Source organism: Dipodomys ordii, unplaced genomic scaffold (genome assembly GCF_000151885.1).
Source record: "Dipodomys ordii isolate 6190 unplaced genomic scaffold, Dord_2.0 Scaffold104, whole genome shotgun sequence".
NCBI lineage: Eukaryota > Metazoa > Chordata > Mammalia > Rodentia > Heteromyidae > Dipodomys > Dipodomys ordii.
Genome location: NW_012267320.1, coordinates 969049 through 986948, shown reverse-complemented (window position 1 = coordinate 986948; position 17900 = coordinate 969049). Strand labels below are relative to the sequence as shown.

General features: G+C 46.9%; 1 protein-coding gene across 1 annotated transcript in view; it reads right to left on the bottom strand.

The window, feature by feature from the left end:
- The window catches only part of Hlcs (holocarboxylase synthetase (biotin-(proprionyl-CoA-carboxylase (ATP-hydrolysing)) ligase)), a 161501-nt gene that overhangs the window by 127960 nt on the left and 15641 nt on the right, over positions 1-17900 (bottom strand). Inside the window, exons 2-5 of the mRNA XM_013027420.1 lie at positions 14889-15023; positions 10936-11098; positions 7630-8531; positions 1509-1691 (exon numbers count right to left, since the gene is read on the bottom strand). Of these exons, the coding sequence (XP_012882874.1) occupies positions 1509-1691; positions 7630-8531; positions 10936-10987 (1137 nt within the window). The 5' untranslated portion in view covers positions 10988-11098; positions 14889-15023. The remainder of the gene's footprint in view (positions 1-1508; positions 1692-7629; positions 8532-10935; positions 11099-14888; positions 15024-17900) is intronic.

Here is a 17900-nt window from a genome sequence, read left to right as displayed (position 1 = left end):
GCGCTAGCCTTGAGCTGAAGAGCTGAGGGACAGCGCCCAGGCCCGGAGTTCAGGCCCCATGACCGGACCCAAAAAAAAATTAAAAAAAAAAAGAGTCTCATAGACTTTCCTGCCCGGGCTGGCTTTGAACCATGATCCACAGAACTCAGTCTCCTGAGTAGCTAGGATTACAGGCCTGCGCCACTGGCACCCGGCACACCTTGCTTTTTATAAACTCGTACAATTTAACTGTTACATAGAATCATTGTCAGACTCTATTGTGTAGGGGAGAACAACATGAAAAGAGTCCACGCATGTCCGTACTGATGAACATTTGCTTTCAAGTATCTATGAGAACCTCAGATATGAAAGGTGACCCATATAAGGATCATCTTCCCCAGAAAAAAAAAGTCATAATTTTTCAGGTATGATGGTGCACACTTGCAGTTCCATACTCAGGAGGCTAAAGTAGAAGGATCTCAAGCTCAAGGCTAGTGTGGGCTACACAGTGAGACCATCTCAAAAACAAGGGGGGCAGGGCTGGGAAGGTGGCTCAGTGGTAGAGCGCTTGCCTCGTCTGCATGAGGCTCTGGGTTCGATTCCTCAGCACCACATAAACAGGAAAAGCTGGAAGTGGTGCTGTGGCTCAAGTGGTAGAGCCTAGCCTTGAGCTGAAGAGCTGAGGGACAGCGCCTAGGCCCAGAGTTCAGGCCCCACGACCAACAAAAAAAAAACAAGGGGGAGGGGGGGCACAACCTCATACCTAACATCTCTCTTTTTTTTTTTGTGAAAATACTGTTACAATTACATGGGCAAGATAATGAGTATATTTCTTATCAAGCATTGTAGCTAGCCTCCTCCTGTTTCCCCTTCCCACCCCTTCCCAGCCTCCCCCCACCCCTCCACCCAATCCTCCCCTCACCCCACCAAAGTTGTAAAGTTCATTTGACATGACAGCGTGTACTTTTCATTGTTGCAATGGGTCCACCTGTATCCTTATTTAAACAACTTGTTTTTCCCCTTCCCCTCCACAAATTATACCGACATCAAATACAGTAAAAGCAGGGGTCTAACATCTCTTAACTGCCCAGTCTTCTCTACCTGCTTACGTCAACCACTCAAAAAAATTAAAGATCCTCACACATAGTCAAGATGGTTTCTAAGGTCAGCATAGTGACTTATGCCTGTAATCCCATCTATTCAGGAGGCAGGGATTAGGAGGATTCTGAAGGTTTAAGACCAGTGTAGACAGAATGTTTAGACACCCATCTCCACCAAACTGCGTGTGTATGAGTATGTCTGTCATTCCAGCTATAAAAAACACAGACCTTCCTTGGAAAGTAACGAAAGCAAAAAATATGTAGGGGCATGGCTCAGATGGCAGAGCACCTGCCTGATAAGCACAAATTCAAGGTCAAACCCCAATAACAGCAAAAAAGAAAAAAAATGGAAAACAAAAGAACAGGTCACAGATCTGAGGAGGGTCACCCCAAGGTAAGTGTGCTTCTTAGCCATGCCCACAAACTCACCTCAGTGGCCAACAGTAAGGACACAGGTGTTAAGGCAGGAACTTGTCGAACATCACAGCTTATGCCAAGGGTGGTCAGGATCTCCCGAAGGACTTCATATCTTTTCATATTGCTTGATTTGAGCAAGTTAAAGTCTTCTTGAGTTTGTACTGTGGGAGAGCTGGGAGGTAGTTCTAGATGGACCTGAGGAGAAAAATGCCAGTCACTTACACAATGAAAAGAAGTCTGTACCAGGTGTTCTGAAAACTTGAACATAAACTCTTTTTATCAGCCACATACAAACTCTGAACCTGGACTTCAGGAAAGCACCAGCAAGCAACACCGAGAGTAAAAAAGATTAAATGAAGGTCATGCCTATCTTACTAGCTATTCAGGAGGCTGAGATCTGTGGATAGCAGTTCAAAGCCAGCCCTGGCAGGAAAGTCTAGGAGACTTATCTCTGATTAACCAGCAAGTGCCACAAGTGGAGGTGTGGCTCAAGTGACAGAGCAGCTGCCTAGAGCTAAGGGACCACACCCTGCCCCTGAGTTCAAGTCCCAGTGCCAGCAAAGAAAAAAAAAGATTGAAGTTGTGGCTCCCAGGCTAGAGGGCACAGTGGAGTCCATCTTGGAGGGTCTACGAACTCCTCCTAGGTGATGACTTACCACCACACTGCACATGACCTTGGGCAAGTCCCTTAACTTGAGCTGAAACGTCTAGAAGATGCTTGTGCTAGGAACACACCTGAAGTCAGGTGTGGACCCAGGGAGGTACATGGGTCCTGTTGGAAATTTCCATTCCACCCACAGTCACAGCTGGGAAACACCATGGAGGAGAGTCCAGTCAGTCCTTGTTTCTGAGTGTTTGCAGGAATTTAAACAGCTGAATGCGGCTTCTCTGAACCCTCCTTCACCTGGCTGAATTCTGGGTTTGGTCCAGGCTTCACTGTCTAGGTAAAAATATCTCCACCTACCAACATCTCTGCCTTGAATGAGGGATGGTACTGGTGGGACCTTTGGCTTCCTTAAGAGCAGATTTTAACTGGGCTGTTAAAGCTTGGAGTCACTATAATATGGGCATCCAGAAGAGAGACCTGAGCTAGTTTATTTTCACCAACCATCACACACTGGAAAAATTAAATGCACGGTGCCAGCCTGCAGGGCTTCTGATCTCTCAATTCCCACCCAAGGCTTAAGCCAATCTAACCTCCAAATATTATCACCTACAATGGACTGAATGCTAAACATGACGGCCAATCTGTAAAGGCTGGCAGAGCACTGTCCAACATGGTCCCTGATTGGTGGGGAACAAGGGGGCTTGCCCTCCAAATGGCTCTGGAGAGAGGGAGGCACGAAGGATCCCTCACAGGACCCATCCTGTAGAGTCGAGTCTCCTCTACTCGAAGTGGGGGCCTCTGCTCTCAAGCACACAAAGCAGGGCTAGGTGGACACCGGCACAGCAGCGTGGTCATCCGGAGGGGACCTTGCAGGTGGCAGAGTTGTCTGTCCAGAGCTCAGTCACAGAGAAAGGCACAGGGCGCAGTGCTCGCAGCTCACTGGATGGAGTGTTTGCACGTCATATCCAAGAAGCACACACAGAGGAATGCACTGAACTCATTTCCACTTACCCAGAGCTACACCAGAACTCCTAGTTCAAGGGAGAAAGACAGTGAAATTGAATAAATGCTCTAGCCTAGATCACGGTTTCAAGATTGAGGCATGGATGGGGGTGCAGCTCCACAGCAGAGTGCTTGCCCAACATGTACCAAGCGCTGGCTTCCACCACCATCCCTGGTTCTGTGCCTGGACAGAGAACGGCGCAGAGGAGAGTGTGCAGTCTCATCAACTCTGCTTTAATGTTGTTTCTATGGTCACAGCCTATCTCTGTAACTTGGCTTCTTCTAAATGGAAGGCTTTTCAACAGGACTAAAAGGCAGAGATAAAAACACATCCAACTACCAACTAAGGGTACTGGCATCTGGTGGGTAGAGACCAGGGTGCCACTACCCATCCCAAAAGGCTCAGGACTCCCTCCAACAACAGAGAATTATCTGGCCCTGCATGTCAATGAAGCCGTGAATGAGAAACTAGGCCATAAAAGCAGAACCACTCTGCCATGAACTAAATTTTCGGGCTGGGAAGGTGGCTCAGTGGTAAAGTGCTTGCCTTGCATGCATGAGGCCCTGGGTTCAATTCCTCAGCACCACATAAGCAGAAAAAGCTGGAAGTGGCACTGTGGTTCAAGTGGTAGAGCGCTAGCCTTGAGCTGAATTGTTCAGGGACAGCACCCAGGACCAGAGTTCAAGCACCATGACCAACAGGAAAAAGAAAAAAGAAAGAAAGAAAGAAAGAAAACAAACTTTTCATTGGAATCCATTTCAGAGCTTTGGACAACTTCAAGTCAAACTCCTGGCAGCCTCAATCTACATCCTTAAACATTCCCAACAAATTCAGTCAGTACTACAAGCAATTGAACATTCCCTCCTTTCTCTTTTTTGGTAGTACTAACATTTGAATTCAGGACTTCACACTTTCAAGATGGTGCTCAGCATTTGAGCCATGCCTCCAGTCCTGGTTTTTTTCCTCCATCTTGAAGATGGGAGTCTAGCAAACTTCCATTCCTAGACCTCAGTCTCCTGAGTAGCTAGGATTACAGGTATGAGCTGTGGGCTCCTGACTTTCTTGACCATTATGAAGGCAAAGGCAGAAATCGGCAACAGGTTTAGCCCAGACACCCGCACCTAACACACAGCTGTGTTTTTTCCTTGAAGTCCTTTATCACCTCTTACTGGGTTACATCATTACTAGATTTATGACAAAGATGAAGACTATGAAATTGAACAAAGAAAGAGGAAACTAACCAGCCTGTAGTAATATTTATTAGTTGATCTCAGTGCAGTATCACGGCGACAGAGGCCTGTGGAGAAAGCAGTGACCCTGTCACACAGAAGACTGGAAGTCATTTAAAATCAAAAATGACATCCTAATCCTCTGAATCTGATTTGTGAGCCTGCATCATATTGCCTTTTGTTTTCTAGGACAAGCCTGTGCTATCAAGTTTTATGACAGTCCTGGGGTCGGCTGAAATGGTGTGCCAAGCAGATTTGCTATGGAACGCAGAGAAATGGATCACATTTTCTAGTACAAGACTGAGCAGAGGTGGTAAAAGCCACTCTTCAAAACTGAAATATGGCTCTAGGAAGTTAGGTTTTTAAGTGGATTTTCTGAGAATGCACTGTTACTATAGTGACCATATTTGCAGAGAAAAAGATAAGAGGGACATTTATTAGGCCTCCAAAAATGAACCCATGTGGCTCACAGCCCTACAGGAAACCGGCTGGGGTTATACGTGTTCATCTGTCCCAATGTCCAGATTGCTGAATTTTAAGGATCTCTGCCTGAGTATTATTTTACAACAAATGAGGGTATTTTGGGAGGGCAAAGAAACAAACCTATATGCCCTCAAAAGACGTGTGGTCAGAAAAAAACAAAAGAACATAGATTCTATGAGGGCTGGAAACAGACATGGTATACAGGATGAAAATAAACTGAAAAAAAAAAAAAACCAATTCTATACCCAGTAAAAGGTTTCCTATGACAAAATGAAGGCTCAATCTGCTCATATTTGGAAGGCTTCTGGGCTCCATTCCTGAGTTCCTCATTACATGATGGATCCTTGAGAGTGGAGTATATTCATCTAACAACTTTTTTTTTTTGGGGGGGGGTCCAGTCGTGGAGCCTGAACTCTGGGCCTGGGTGCTGTCCCTCAGCTCTTCAGCTCAAGGCTAGTGCTCCACCACTTCAGCCACAGCACCACTTCAGACTTTTTTCTTTTTTGCTTATGTGGTGCTGAGGAATCGAACCCAGGGCCTGAGAGGCATGCAAGACAAGCGCTCTACCACTGAGCCATCTTCCCAGCCCCTCATCTAACAACTTCTGACCCAAGGCTTCAGAGGTTTTCAATAAACAGTGAGGAATGCCCAAACATTAACAAAAGGTTACAGAAGAAAGAAGAGGCAGAGGACTTCCAAGCCCTTCCAATTTTCCTTCTATCCGCTGCCCATTGCTTCTTCACCAATGTAGAAATATGCCACAAACCTAGGTCACAGTTCACAAATCCAAATCATAGTCCAGGTGTGCACCCAGGCAGGAAATGATACCCTACACAAAAAATAACCAATGCAAACCAAAGACAGCACCTCATGCCTATAAGCCTACATACCCAGTTCACCCAAGATCTGAGGATCACAGTTCAAAGCCAGCTGGGGCAGGAGAGTCTATGAGACTCTTATCACCAATTAACTACCAAAAAAAAAGGAATGGAAATGGAGCTGTGGCTCAATGTGGTAGAGCACTAGCCTTGAGCACAAAAGCTCAAGGACAGTGCCCAGCAGGCCCTGAGTTCAAGCTCCAGAACTGGTGTGCACGCACGCGTACACGCGCTTGAGCACGCACACACAAAATGGGCCACCAGTGGCTCGATCCTGTAATACTAGCTACTCAGGAAGCTGAGATCTGAGGACTGTGGTTCAAAGCCAGCTCAGGCAGGCAAGTCCATAAGACTTTTTTTTTTGGTCAGTTGTAGGGCTTGAACTCTAGACCTGAGCCCTGTCCCTCAGCTCTTCAGCTCCAGATGAGTGCTCTACCACTTGAGCTACAGCACCACTTCCGTTTTTTTAGTGGTTTATTGGAGGTAAGAGTCTCCCAGGACTTTCCTGCAAGCCTGTTCTATTATCCCAACTACATGGAAGCCTAACACAGACAGATTGCAAGGGCAAAGTCAAGGCTGGTGGCATGACTCAGTGGCAAAAATACTTGCTTAGCATTTGTGAGGACCCAGTATCACCAAAATAACAATAATAGGCATGACTCGGGCTTGCTAGGCACCAGCCTAGCAAGAGCAAGGCCCTAAATTAACCCCCTCCCCCACAAGATGAAAAATAAGTATACCATAAATCTAACCAATTTTAGCATACTCTTATTTGGGGTTTTTCTCAGCACTTGGATTTTAAACTAGTCTGAAGACAAGAATAAAGGATGTATGACACTAACAGGCTTCGTTATTTTAACATGATGGGCACTGAGTTTGGAATCACTAACCCTGAGCTAGGGAGGTAGTTTAGTGGTAGAGTTCTTGCCTTGCATGCATGAGGCCCTGGGTTCAATTCCTCAGCACCACATAAGCAGAAAAAGCCGGAAGTGGCACTGTGGCTCAAGTGGTAGTGCGCTAGCCTTGAGCTGAAGAGCTGAGGGACAGCACCCAGACCTGGAGTTCAGGCCCCACAACCACCAACAAAAACAGCAAAAAAGAATCACTAACCCTAGGTCTTTCAACTTTCTACATTAAATAAGGGCTCTATTTTCTTGTCTAGAGTGTACTCTAAGACAAGAAAGTAGCTAATAAATTTCATAAACATAGCCAGGTGCCAGTGGCTCATGCCTGCAATCCTAGCTACTCAGGAGACTAAGATCTGAGGATTACAGTTCAAAGCAAGCCCAGGCAGGAAAGTCCGTGAGACTCTTATCTTCAATAAACCGCTCAGAAAACCAGAAGTGGTTCAAGTGATAGAGCACTTACCTTGAGCTGAAGAGCTCAGGGACAGGCCCAGGCCCAGAGTTCAAGCCCCATGACCAACAACAACAACAAAAATTATGAACATTTTTGCCAGTAAAGATCAAAACAATGGGCTGGGAAGATGGCTCGGTGGTAGAGCGCTTGCCTTGCATGCATGAGGCCCTGGGTTTGATTCCTCAGCACCACATAAGCAGAAAAAGCTGGAAATGGCACTGTGGCTCAAGCGGTAAAGCGCTAGCCTTGAGCTGAAGAGCTGAGGGACAGTGACCAGGCCCAGAGTTCAGGCCCCACAACCGGACCCAAAAAAAAAAGAAAAAAGAAAGATCAAAACAAGAAAGAGTTTCCTGACTAATCCTTGAGTCAGGTTACCCTAACACCTCCTGCCTCATCTCCATCTCAAGTGTTCTGGTGAATCAAGGTATCCAAAGAATCCCTAAGCTTTCCACTCACCACAAGCCAAGAATAAAGTAACGGTGGCACAAGATGTCTGAGCACGTTTAGAGAGTGTGTCCCACCCCAGTCTACCCAGGAGCAGGGCTTATGCCACCCTCGGTACCATCTTTCACACCTGGCAAAGAACAGCCTCTCCTCCACAGCTTCCAAAAGGCACTTGCAGGATCGTTCTATCCTTGTCCTCAGTGTCCAGGTGGCCGTGGAGCCCAGCAGGGCTGAGCTGCTCTCTGGGGCCTGCCTTGTAGAAGCGGCCACTGCTCAGGACGCTGAGCCTCACCTCGCTCCGGTCAGCCTTGCAGAAAACCAAGTCCTGGACTGTCTTCCGCAGCATGCCCTCCCCTGTCACCTGAAAGCCACCAAAGGTGAATGAAGATGACAGAGCCAGCACCTTCCCTCCCTGAGAAAGATAGGCCATGAACTTCTGGTACAGGTCTTTGGGAATGGGCTCCAAGGCAGCAATGACCAACAAGATACAGTTGTCGGCCCATGGGTCCCTGAGCCCACTGTCCTCGGGCAGGTGGTAGATGGTGTAGCTGTCCGCATCCACACAGTCAGCTAGAACAGAACGGACCTGCTCCAGCCGGCCCAATGTGTCTTGAGTGCCAGGACCCACATAGACTAGGATGTTGGGTGCCTTGCCCACCATGTTAACTCTGCTTTCTTCTCTTTTGGGGCAGAGCTCATCAGTGACAGCCTCCAAACCGCTGCTGTGGTCATAGGGAAGATCTGGAATGTTCTCTGCAGAGGCAAACTTTACTGACTCGATGGTGCTGTTCTCCAGTTCCAAACACTCGTGGCAACTGAATAGGTGGAGGTGGGAATGCTCCTCCGGCTCTCCCTCCCCATCTGTACGCTGCTTGCAAGAGTCTTGGCCAGGAGCCCTGGGCTCATCTCTGTCGGCATGCTGCACAGGCTTGGGCTCTGGGGAAGGCCTGGCAGCCAGCTTGAGGCTTTGCACTTGCCCTCTTGCAGCCTGGTCCTTTAGTTCCTTCAGAGTGGAGTCCTGCAAGTGCACCGCTAGAGCACAAAGAGGAGAGGTCATAAGCCAGTGCTAACTGTTTGCTACAGCGCCCAGATCACGAGCCTCCAGCTGCCGCCCACATTCCACGGCTAACAGTCCAGGGCAGCCCGCTGCCTGGCTCCCACCAGCAGTGCCCCCTCAACTCGAGGCATCCCTGGAAAACATGCAATTGCGCCCACCACTGAGAGGGCACTCCTGAAGGACCCGACCGGCATGCTCAGTGTCTACTGCCTTTGACACTCAGGATCTCAGGTCCACCACTGACTGGGGAGATGGGTGAGCCAGGGAGGTCATTCTGCCTACTTCACCCAGAGCACTGACTTCTGAAGTGTTGTTCTTCTGTATGATAATGACACCAAAAAGAAAGGAAGGCATAGAGGCAGGCATCCAAGCATGCCCAGGGGAGTCACTCTCAGGGTACAGCAAAGGGTCCACAGAGAAAAGGGTCCATCCAGTACCTTTTCTCTGAATTCAAATATAAATTTACAAGCACTAATTCAAATACAGTTACTGAGTCAGGCACTAGTGGCTTACATGTATAATCCTAGCCACTCAAGAGGGCTGAGATCCAGAGGAATACAGTTTGAAGTCAGCCTATGCAGAAAAACCTACTGCACTCCATCTCCAGAACAGCCAACAAAAAGCAGGACTGAGGGGCTGGGAAGGTGGCTCAGTGGTAGAGCGCTTGCCTTGCATGCATGAGGCCCTGGGTTCGATTCCTCAGCATCACATAAGCAAAAAGAAAAAAGCTGGAAGTGGCGCTGTGGCTCAAGTGGTAGAGCGCTAGCCTTGAGCTGAAGAACTGAGGGACAGCACCCAGGCCCAGAGTTCTGGCCCCATGACTGGACCCAAAAAAAATTTAAAAAAGCAGGACTGAAGATGTGTCTCAAGTGGTAGAGTACTGTCTAGGAAGTCTGAGGCTCTAGATTCAAACTAAGTCCAAACCCAGTACTACCCAAAAAAGAAAAAAATTATTGAGCACTTGCTATATGCATGTCTGACATGGTATGAGGCACATGCACACAGTAAATCAAGAAATCATATGATTAACACCAATTTCCAAAGTTGTTGATACCTGCATAAGGCACAAATATTTTTTTTTTTATTGTGCTGGTCCTAGGGCTTGAACTCAGGGCCTAAGCACTGTCCCTGAGCTTTTATACTCAAGGCTAGTGCACTACCACTTTGAGCCACAGCACCATTTCCAGCTTTTTGGTAGTTAATTGGAAGTAAGAGTCTCACAGACTTTCTTGCCTGGGCTGGCTTTGAAACTCAATCCTCAGATCTCAGCCTCCTGAGTAGCAGGCCAAATGAAAACTCTTATACACACAGATAGCTTGCATGTAAGCCTAAGGTTGGATATGTTTCCTGAACAAAGATTTGTCTCTAATAAATTTGTGATATGCATATTTTAAGGAACAAGGTGTTAGATTCAAAAGTTCCTGGTAATACCAGCTGTGTTTCCCATCAGATCACAAGTACAGTGTAGAATGGGTATCTTATATTACATTGCATGGTGCCATCTCCCGACAATACAATGGTGCAAAATTCTGGTTTGAGTTGGTGCCAGTGGCTCACGCTTGCAATCCTGGCTACGTGGAGGGAAAGATAAGAAGACTGTACTCTGAGGCCAGCCTGGGCAAATGTTCACAATATTCCATCTCAACCAATAACTGAGAATGGTAGCATGCACCTGTCTTTCCAGCTATGTAAGAGGCTGGAAGCAGAAGGATTGCAGGCCAGCCAAGGCCAAAAAGAGAAAGTTCACAAGACCCCATCTGCACAATAAAAGCTAAGAGTACTGATGTGAAGTACTAGAGGACCATGGTCCATACCTGCCCTGGCAAAAATACACATCCTATCTCAAAAACAGCCAGAGCATGCCAGATACCTGCAGCTCATACCTGTAATCTAGGTACTCAGGAGGCTGAGATCTGAGGATTGGGATTCAAAGCCAATCCTGGTAAGAGAGTCCATGAAAACGTTATCTCCAATTAACCAGCAAAACCCCAAAAGGGGAGATGTGACTCAACTGGTAGAGCATCAACTTTGAACAAAAAAGTTAATGGACAATGCCAAGGCCCCGAGAAGTTCAAGCACACAGCTAGCACACATACATAAACAGCCAGAGTAGGAAGGGCTGGAGGTGTAAGTCAAGTAGTAGATACTTGCCTAGCAAGTAAGAAGTTTTAAGTTCAACCTCAATACTACCAAAGGAAAAAAAAATCTATTAACTTTATCTCCATGTGCTCCCCAAAATCTCAACATGAGTTTTATACTAATATGGTTAAATCAAACTAGCTTGGCTAACTTAACCTAAGTAATGCCTTAAACTAGACCAGCAGAGTGCACCACAGCACTCAGCTAATAACCTGAGATGTCCCACTAGGAGCTACTTACAGACAATCTTTTGGGGTATCAGTCCATTATCCATCTGGAGTCTATCTTCCATGAACGCCACTCCCAGCTTGCTAAAATTGTCCACGCTTGCTTCAGCAATGAACTGGTAGGGATCCCCAGGTCGGCAAGCTAATGGCAAACAGTAGTCAGACCACTTGACAATCTGAGAAAAGAGGAGGTGAGGGGGAAGGAAAAGAAGGGCTGAGACTTTGTCTCTAGAATAAGCAGACACTATTTTTTTTTCAGATTCTTCACATTAATTGCGGTCAGATGCAAACTAATTGCTGGGTACTGATGACATCTTATTAATATCCAAGTTGTTTGGGCTCAAACACTTTCATTCTAGCTGATAAGTGCACCCTCCTGTACATCATCTTTATAATAACAATTAAAAAGAAGGGGAAACATTAAATTAGAACCCTGTCATTTCAAAGGAGCTAAAGTTTCTGTTGCTTTAAGGAACTAAAAGGACAAGGACCCCTCTGAAACTGCTGTCCTTGGTCACAGGGTGGAGAGGACAAGTCCACCATACTCAATGACTTCAAATGTACCCTGTCACCATCTCTGCTCAGGTGCCATCCAAGAACCATAGGCCCAATCTGTGATGGTGTACATTGAGGAATCAGGCTGTCACAGTGAGACTTTCCTGGGATGCTGCTGGCAGTTCACATCCCTACCACAAGGGGGTGGAGACCCAGCGCAGCCCAGAATTCAGCACTGGGGAGAGCAAAGCTCAAAATCCGAAGGATGAAGCGGGCAGCTGGAGAGAAGAGCCTGGCTCTAGTATTCTAGTGCTCCAGTGCTCCAGGAATCTGAGCCTAATTCAAAGTCTGCTCATCACCACTACCTGACTGGCAAGCCTCGGCCCCTCAGTGTCCCCGCTGGCCAAACTGGAAGCAGGTCAGTACTAAGATCATCATCTCACTTGTGAGATGATGTGATGAGAGTGAAGGTCAAGGTAAGGCCCCCCCACACACACAAAAGCCTGGAGCAGAAGATAAATTAAAAGCTGGAAGAACTTTTCAGATGAGGATGAGTGGGAAAGTCGCAACAAGACAGTGCAACTTCTGCAGAAAGCTAAAAGGAAATGCTGCTATCAGCTACTTCCAGCTATGGCCCACAGAACAAGTGAGGCTCAGCTTCGTTAAGTCTCCAATGGGCAAACACTGAGTTAGCACCCCACTGTGGCATGCACTGACTTCCTGTAAAAGAAACCAACAATTAAATTCTCATACGGCTCTGGAAGGGCAGAGATGCAAGGCAAAAAGAAAAAAGGAAGAGGAAGGCCAGGAAAAGGCCAAAGAACAATACATATATACTCACATCCCTGATCGAGTTTCTCCGCCAGGCCAACTGCTTCCTCAGCAAAGTGCACTTCCTTTCTCTAGGTCCCAGGTTTCTGGGCCACAGATAGTGTAAACTCCCCCAAGCAAGGCCAGGGCCCTTGGAGCAAAGCCAAGCCGCTTCATGGCTGACACTACTTCACTTCCCCATCCCCCCACCCTGCACCAATGCCTTCCAGAGGATAAAAGCAAACAGGACATACAAAAGAGGGAGAAGAAGAAAGGCGAAGTCAAGCAACAGGCTTACTCCTGAAGATCAAAGCTAAGGAAGTCCTGGTTGGCCCTAAACATGGGGTCTCCTCTTAGAAGAGGCAGGCAGAAATCTGCCCAAGAACTGAACTCTGGACTTGATGTCACACTGTGATGGCATGCAATGAATATCTGCTCCATTCAGCTTAAAACTCAAGTCCAGTGGAGAACCAGTGACTCATATTTACTATCCTAGACACTCAGGACACTGAGATCTCAGGACCACAGTTTGAAGCCCAGCCTAGATAGGAGAGTCCAGTTAACCACCAAAAAAATGGAAGGGGAGCTGAGGCTCAAGTGGGACAGTTTCAGCCTTGAGCAAAAAAGTTAAAGGACAGCACCCAGGCTCTGAGTTCAAGTCCCATTATCAGCATACACACATACATACCCTCAAAGTCCAAGAAGCAGCCCAGGAGTGAGAGACCAGGTTGGACAAGTATGTGTGGGTCTTGCACACAGCTGGTGGCATGAAGAAATTCTATAAAATGTGCCTGTGACAGTTTAGTGAGTCAGAAACTTATAAGACATGCTAAAGACAGAATGAATAGAACACGTGTGCGGAACACAAATAAAAAGGAGAGAAGTGAAGAGGGGATTATCTATAATCAGCAAGTTATAGAGCAGGGATGTAAATCTTAAATATTAGTAAGACCAAGTCCCACCACCCCCAGCCAGGCAGTCTCATCTTCCTTAAGCCTGTGGCCCATTCCAGCCCAGTGCACATCATCTTTGTTGGAAATCTATAGAATGACCATTAGAAACATCTAAAATTGTGAAATAATTATTTACAAGAGTTGCACAGTCTTAAAAATGTGAAAGTATGTATGGGCTGGGAATGTGGCCTAGAGGTAGAATGCTTGCCTAGCATGCATGAAGCCCTGGGTTCAATTCCTCAGTACCACATAAACAGAAAAAGCCAGAAGTAGTATTGTGGCTCAAGTGGTAGAGTGCTAGCCTTCAGCAAAAAAAAAAAAAAAAAAAGCAGCAGCTCAGGGACAGTGCCCAGGCCCTGAGTTCAAGCCTCAGGACTGGAAAAAATAAAAATAAAATGTGAAAGTATGTGAGATCCCATTTGATTCAAAGGGTTTTCTCACATAATATATTTCTTTTGGGGGGGGGAGGGGGGGCCGGTTGTGGGGCCTGAACTCTGGCCCTGGGCACTATCCCTCAGCTCTTCAGCTCAAGTCTAGCGTTCTACCACTTGAGCCACAGCGCCACTTCCGGCTTTTTTCTTTTTGCTTATGTGTGCTGAGGAATCCAACCCAGGGCCTCATGCATGCAAGGCAAGCACTCTACCACTGAGCCACCTTCCCAGCCCCACATAATATATTTCTACTTAGTATTAGAGGATCCTAAAATTTCCATTAACTATAGAATTAGGAAAAAGATCAACAGATTCTTTAGATCCCTTAAAATGAACCACTGTGCTAAGTATCAATCTGCATAAACTTGAAAAAAAAAAGTCAATGAACTAGAAGATGAGCCTCTTTTCAGATTATGAAGTCCAATTTATAAGCCAAAGCTCCACATAGAAACCTGGGATGTCTCTCCAGCCTGTTTGCAAGACCAGCAAACTCTGTAATCCTAAATAAAATGACTTAAGTGAAAAGTACAGTCTGCCTGGAAGATGTGGACCTTACCACTGCATAAAATTAAGATTAAGAGACTCATATACAGACCATTATTAAGGGAGATGCAAACAGTGGCAAACAGAGGTCACTGGCTCCATACTTATTCTCCCTAGGTCCCCTGGAATAACAGAACTTCAGTGTGTACAGAGCATATGCTGTCTCCTGGGGCCTGCAGGCCTCATTCTTCCCTGATGCTGAAGTGACCTGAAGATCCCAGGACTAAGTTCAGGACAACTGCCTGGAGCTAAAGCAGCTTGGGGAATTTCTGGATCTCAATTTGAGAGCAAGCTGGCTGTCCTCCACATTGTTCTCTTCCCCAATGCTGAGGGCTGCAATGTGGATGGAGTTGGGGATGGTGGAGAGATGGGAGCTAGAAGGAGCCAGCTTCTACTAATGTCATTAGGAACCACCTCCCTGGGCTTACTTGAGCCTCTAGTTCTGGACCTCTTTGTTACAGCAGCATGGTCTTTACCCTGCATTAGAGACTGTAACTTTGTACTTAAGATGCTGTGTGGCCTTTAGCCCCATAATGATGTACAATTAAGCAATGATTTAGGAAATTAAAAGGCATAGTAATTATGCACTGGTGATATAGCTCAGTGCTGAAGTATTTGCTTAGCTAGTTCAAGCCCCAGTACCAGCAAAAAAAATTAATTTAAAAAAACAAAACAGCTTGAACTAAGACACATATTTTCCTTCTAACATACAAATGAAAACCCAAGGTACTCACTGTTTCTGAAGACAATGCCCTCTGGAAATTGTCACCCTGAGCCCAAATGCTCTCTGTCACAAATGCTATGTGTTCTGTTTCAAGTCTAAAGGGAGAGACAAGAAACAGGGCCCATTTGTTCAAGTCCTCGATGAACTGCATGGAGGAAAAGAAACAGGATTCAATGTCACTTCAAACCACAAGTGCCAATGATCTCAGCCAGAGTGTCCTGGCAAGCCAGATCCACACAAAGATCTGGAACGTTCTGCAAACCACATCAACTCAGTGCTTCCAGCCACACAGCCCCCTCTATGTCTTGTGAGACAGCATTCACGGCTTTGCTATTTGTTTCTACCCAACTAATTCTGACCACTATTCCTTCCAGCCTAGCATGAAAGAACTTTCCCAATCACATCTGAAAGCACATTTAGTAACTAGTGGTGTCTTGTGCTTATAATCCTAACTACTCAGGAGGCTGAGATCTGAAGCTCACAGTTCAAAGCAAGCCTGGGCAGAAAAGTCTGAGACTCTTTTATCTCCAGTTAAGCACATGGCTGGACACATGTGGCTCACGCCTGTAATCCTAGCTACTCAGAAGGCTGAGATCTGAGGATCTAGGTTCAAAGCCAGCCCGGGGCAGGAAAGACAGTGAGACCCTTATCTCCAGTAAACCACTCAGAAAACCGGAATTGGTACAGTGGCTCCAGTGGTAGAGAGCTAGCCTTGAGCTGAAGAGCTGAGGGTCAGCACCCATGCCCAGAGTTCAAGCCCCATGGGCGACAAAAAAAAAAAAACCAAATAAATAAATAAATAAATCCAGAAGTCAAGCAGTGGCTCAAGTGGTAGAGCACCAACCTTGAATGAAAAAATCTAAGGGACAGCACCCAGGCCCTATGTTCAAATCTCTGTACTTGTACACAAAAAACTAAAGTAAAAATAAGGGAGAAGGCCTGGCGGTGCCTGCCTACCTGCCTGCCTGATGCAGAGGCCCTCTGATGGGTCCTTGCGTTCCTAGGACAGGCAGCTTTACTTACCTAAAGGGATGCAGACCCTGTGACCTGGAAGTACATGATCTGAAACTCACTCAAGCCATCCATCAATCACCAACCCCACAATCAGACAACCCAGTGCAGGGAAAGCCTTTACCACATGCAGAGAAACCATCAGACATATTTTAGAGGGATGCCTGATGCTAGTAGCTCATCTCTGTAATCCTAACTATTCAGAAGGTTAAGACCTGGAGGATCAGTTAGAAACTACCCAGAAGAGAAAAGTCCAGGAGATTCTATCTCCAGTTAAGCAGCAAACTGCTGGACTGGAGGTGTGGCTCAAATAAGAGAGTGCCAGCTATGAGCAAGCAGGAGAGCTGAGGATGAATTTGAACTCAGGTACCTGGTATGTATACATACCTATACAGAGAGACATGTTTTACAGGAAGTATAAATTCCAAACAAAATTGTACCTTCTCCTGGGTACAGAGTGGTCAAGCCTGTAATCCTAGATACTTGGGAGGCAGAGACTAGAGACTCCTGGTTGGAGGCAAGTTTAAGAAAATCTGCCCCAAGCCAGGCACCAGTAGATCACACCTGTAACACTAGCTACTCAGGAGGCTGAGATCTGAGGATCGAAGTTCAAAGCCAGCCCGGGGAAGAAAGTCCATGACATTCTTATCTCCAATAAACCACTAGAAAAACAGAAGTGGTGCTGTGGCTCAAGTGATAGAGAGCTAGCCTTGAGCTGAAGAGCTGAGGAACAGCGCCCGAGCCCAGAGTTCAAGCCCCACGACCAACCAAGAAAAAAAAAGGGGGGGGCTGGAAAGGTGGCTCAGTGGTAGAGCGCTTGCCTTGCATGCATGAGGCCCTGGGTTCGATTCCTCAGCACCACATAAGCAAAAACAAAAAAGCCAGAAGTGGCGCTGCGGCTCAAGTTGTAGAGCGCTAGCCTTGAGCTGAAAAGCTGAGGGACAGCCCGCAGGCCCAGAGTTCAGGCCCCACAACCAGACCCAAAAACAAAGAAAGCAAGAAATGGTGCTGGTGACCCACACCTGTAATCTACTCCAGAGGCTGTGATCTGAAGATTAAGGTTGAAGGCAGGAAAGCCCATAAGATTATTATCTCTACTTATCAAAAAAGCCCAAAGTAGGGTTGTGGCTCACATAGTAGAGTGCTGACAATGAGCATAACTCAGGGTCAGTGCCTTGAGGGAAAAAAAAAGGAACAATAGTGCCCAGGGCCCAAGTTCAAGCCCCAGAACCGACTCGCACACAAAAAAAGACTTTAACTTCCTTTTTGTATGTGTGTTCTGGAGTTTGAACTCAGCCTCATGCTGTCTCTTGGGTTTTCTGTTCACTGCTGGTGCTTCATGGCTCACCTCCAGTCCCAGCATTTTATTGGTTAGAGATAAGAGTTTCGGTTTTGTCTGTCCAGGCTAGCTTCCAGTCTCAATTCTCAGATCTCAGCCTCTAGAGTAGCAGGATTGGATTATAGATGTGAGCCACCTGCATCAGAAGAATTGAGACATTTATATCTCCAAAGTTTTATAAGCTCACGACTTCTTTTCTGGCCTAAACCTCGAGGTTTTTTTGGTTTTGGTGTGTGTGAGCAGTACTGGAGCTTGAACTCTGGTCCTAGCGATCTTGATTGGCTTTTCTGCTCAAGGCTGGCCCTCTACAGCTTGAGTCCCTACAGGTTATTTTCTAAATGAATCAATCGCATTTAGAAACCACTGCAATACAAAACCCCACCCTTGGACTGGCTGTGGGGCTGCGCTGGGCAGGAGGACCCAGAGGATCCGGAGTTCTGAGTCCAACTCGGGACTACAGTAAGACCCTACCCAAAAACAAAAGAGCATCCGGAAAGCTGCCCTCGGCCACTCAGATCGCAGTTATCTGTGTCAACCGTGCTCCCAAGGGACCCAAGCGGCGGGGCGGGCCCGGGGGACCGGCGGGGCGGGCCGCACTGCACGGGTCAGCACCGGGCGGCGCTTCCTTGGCAGGGCTGGTCGCTGCGGTCTTCCCGTGCGGGCCGTGGTCAA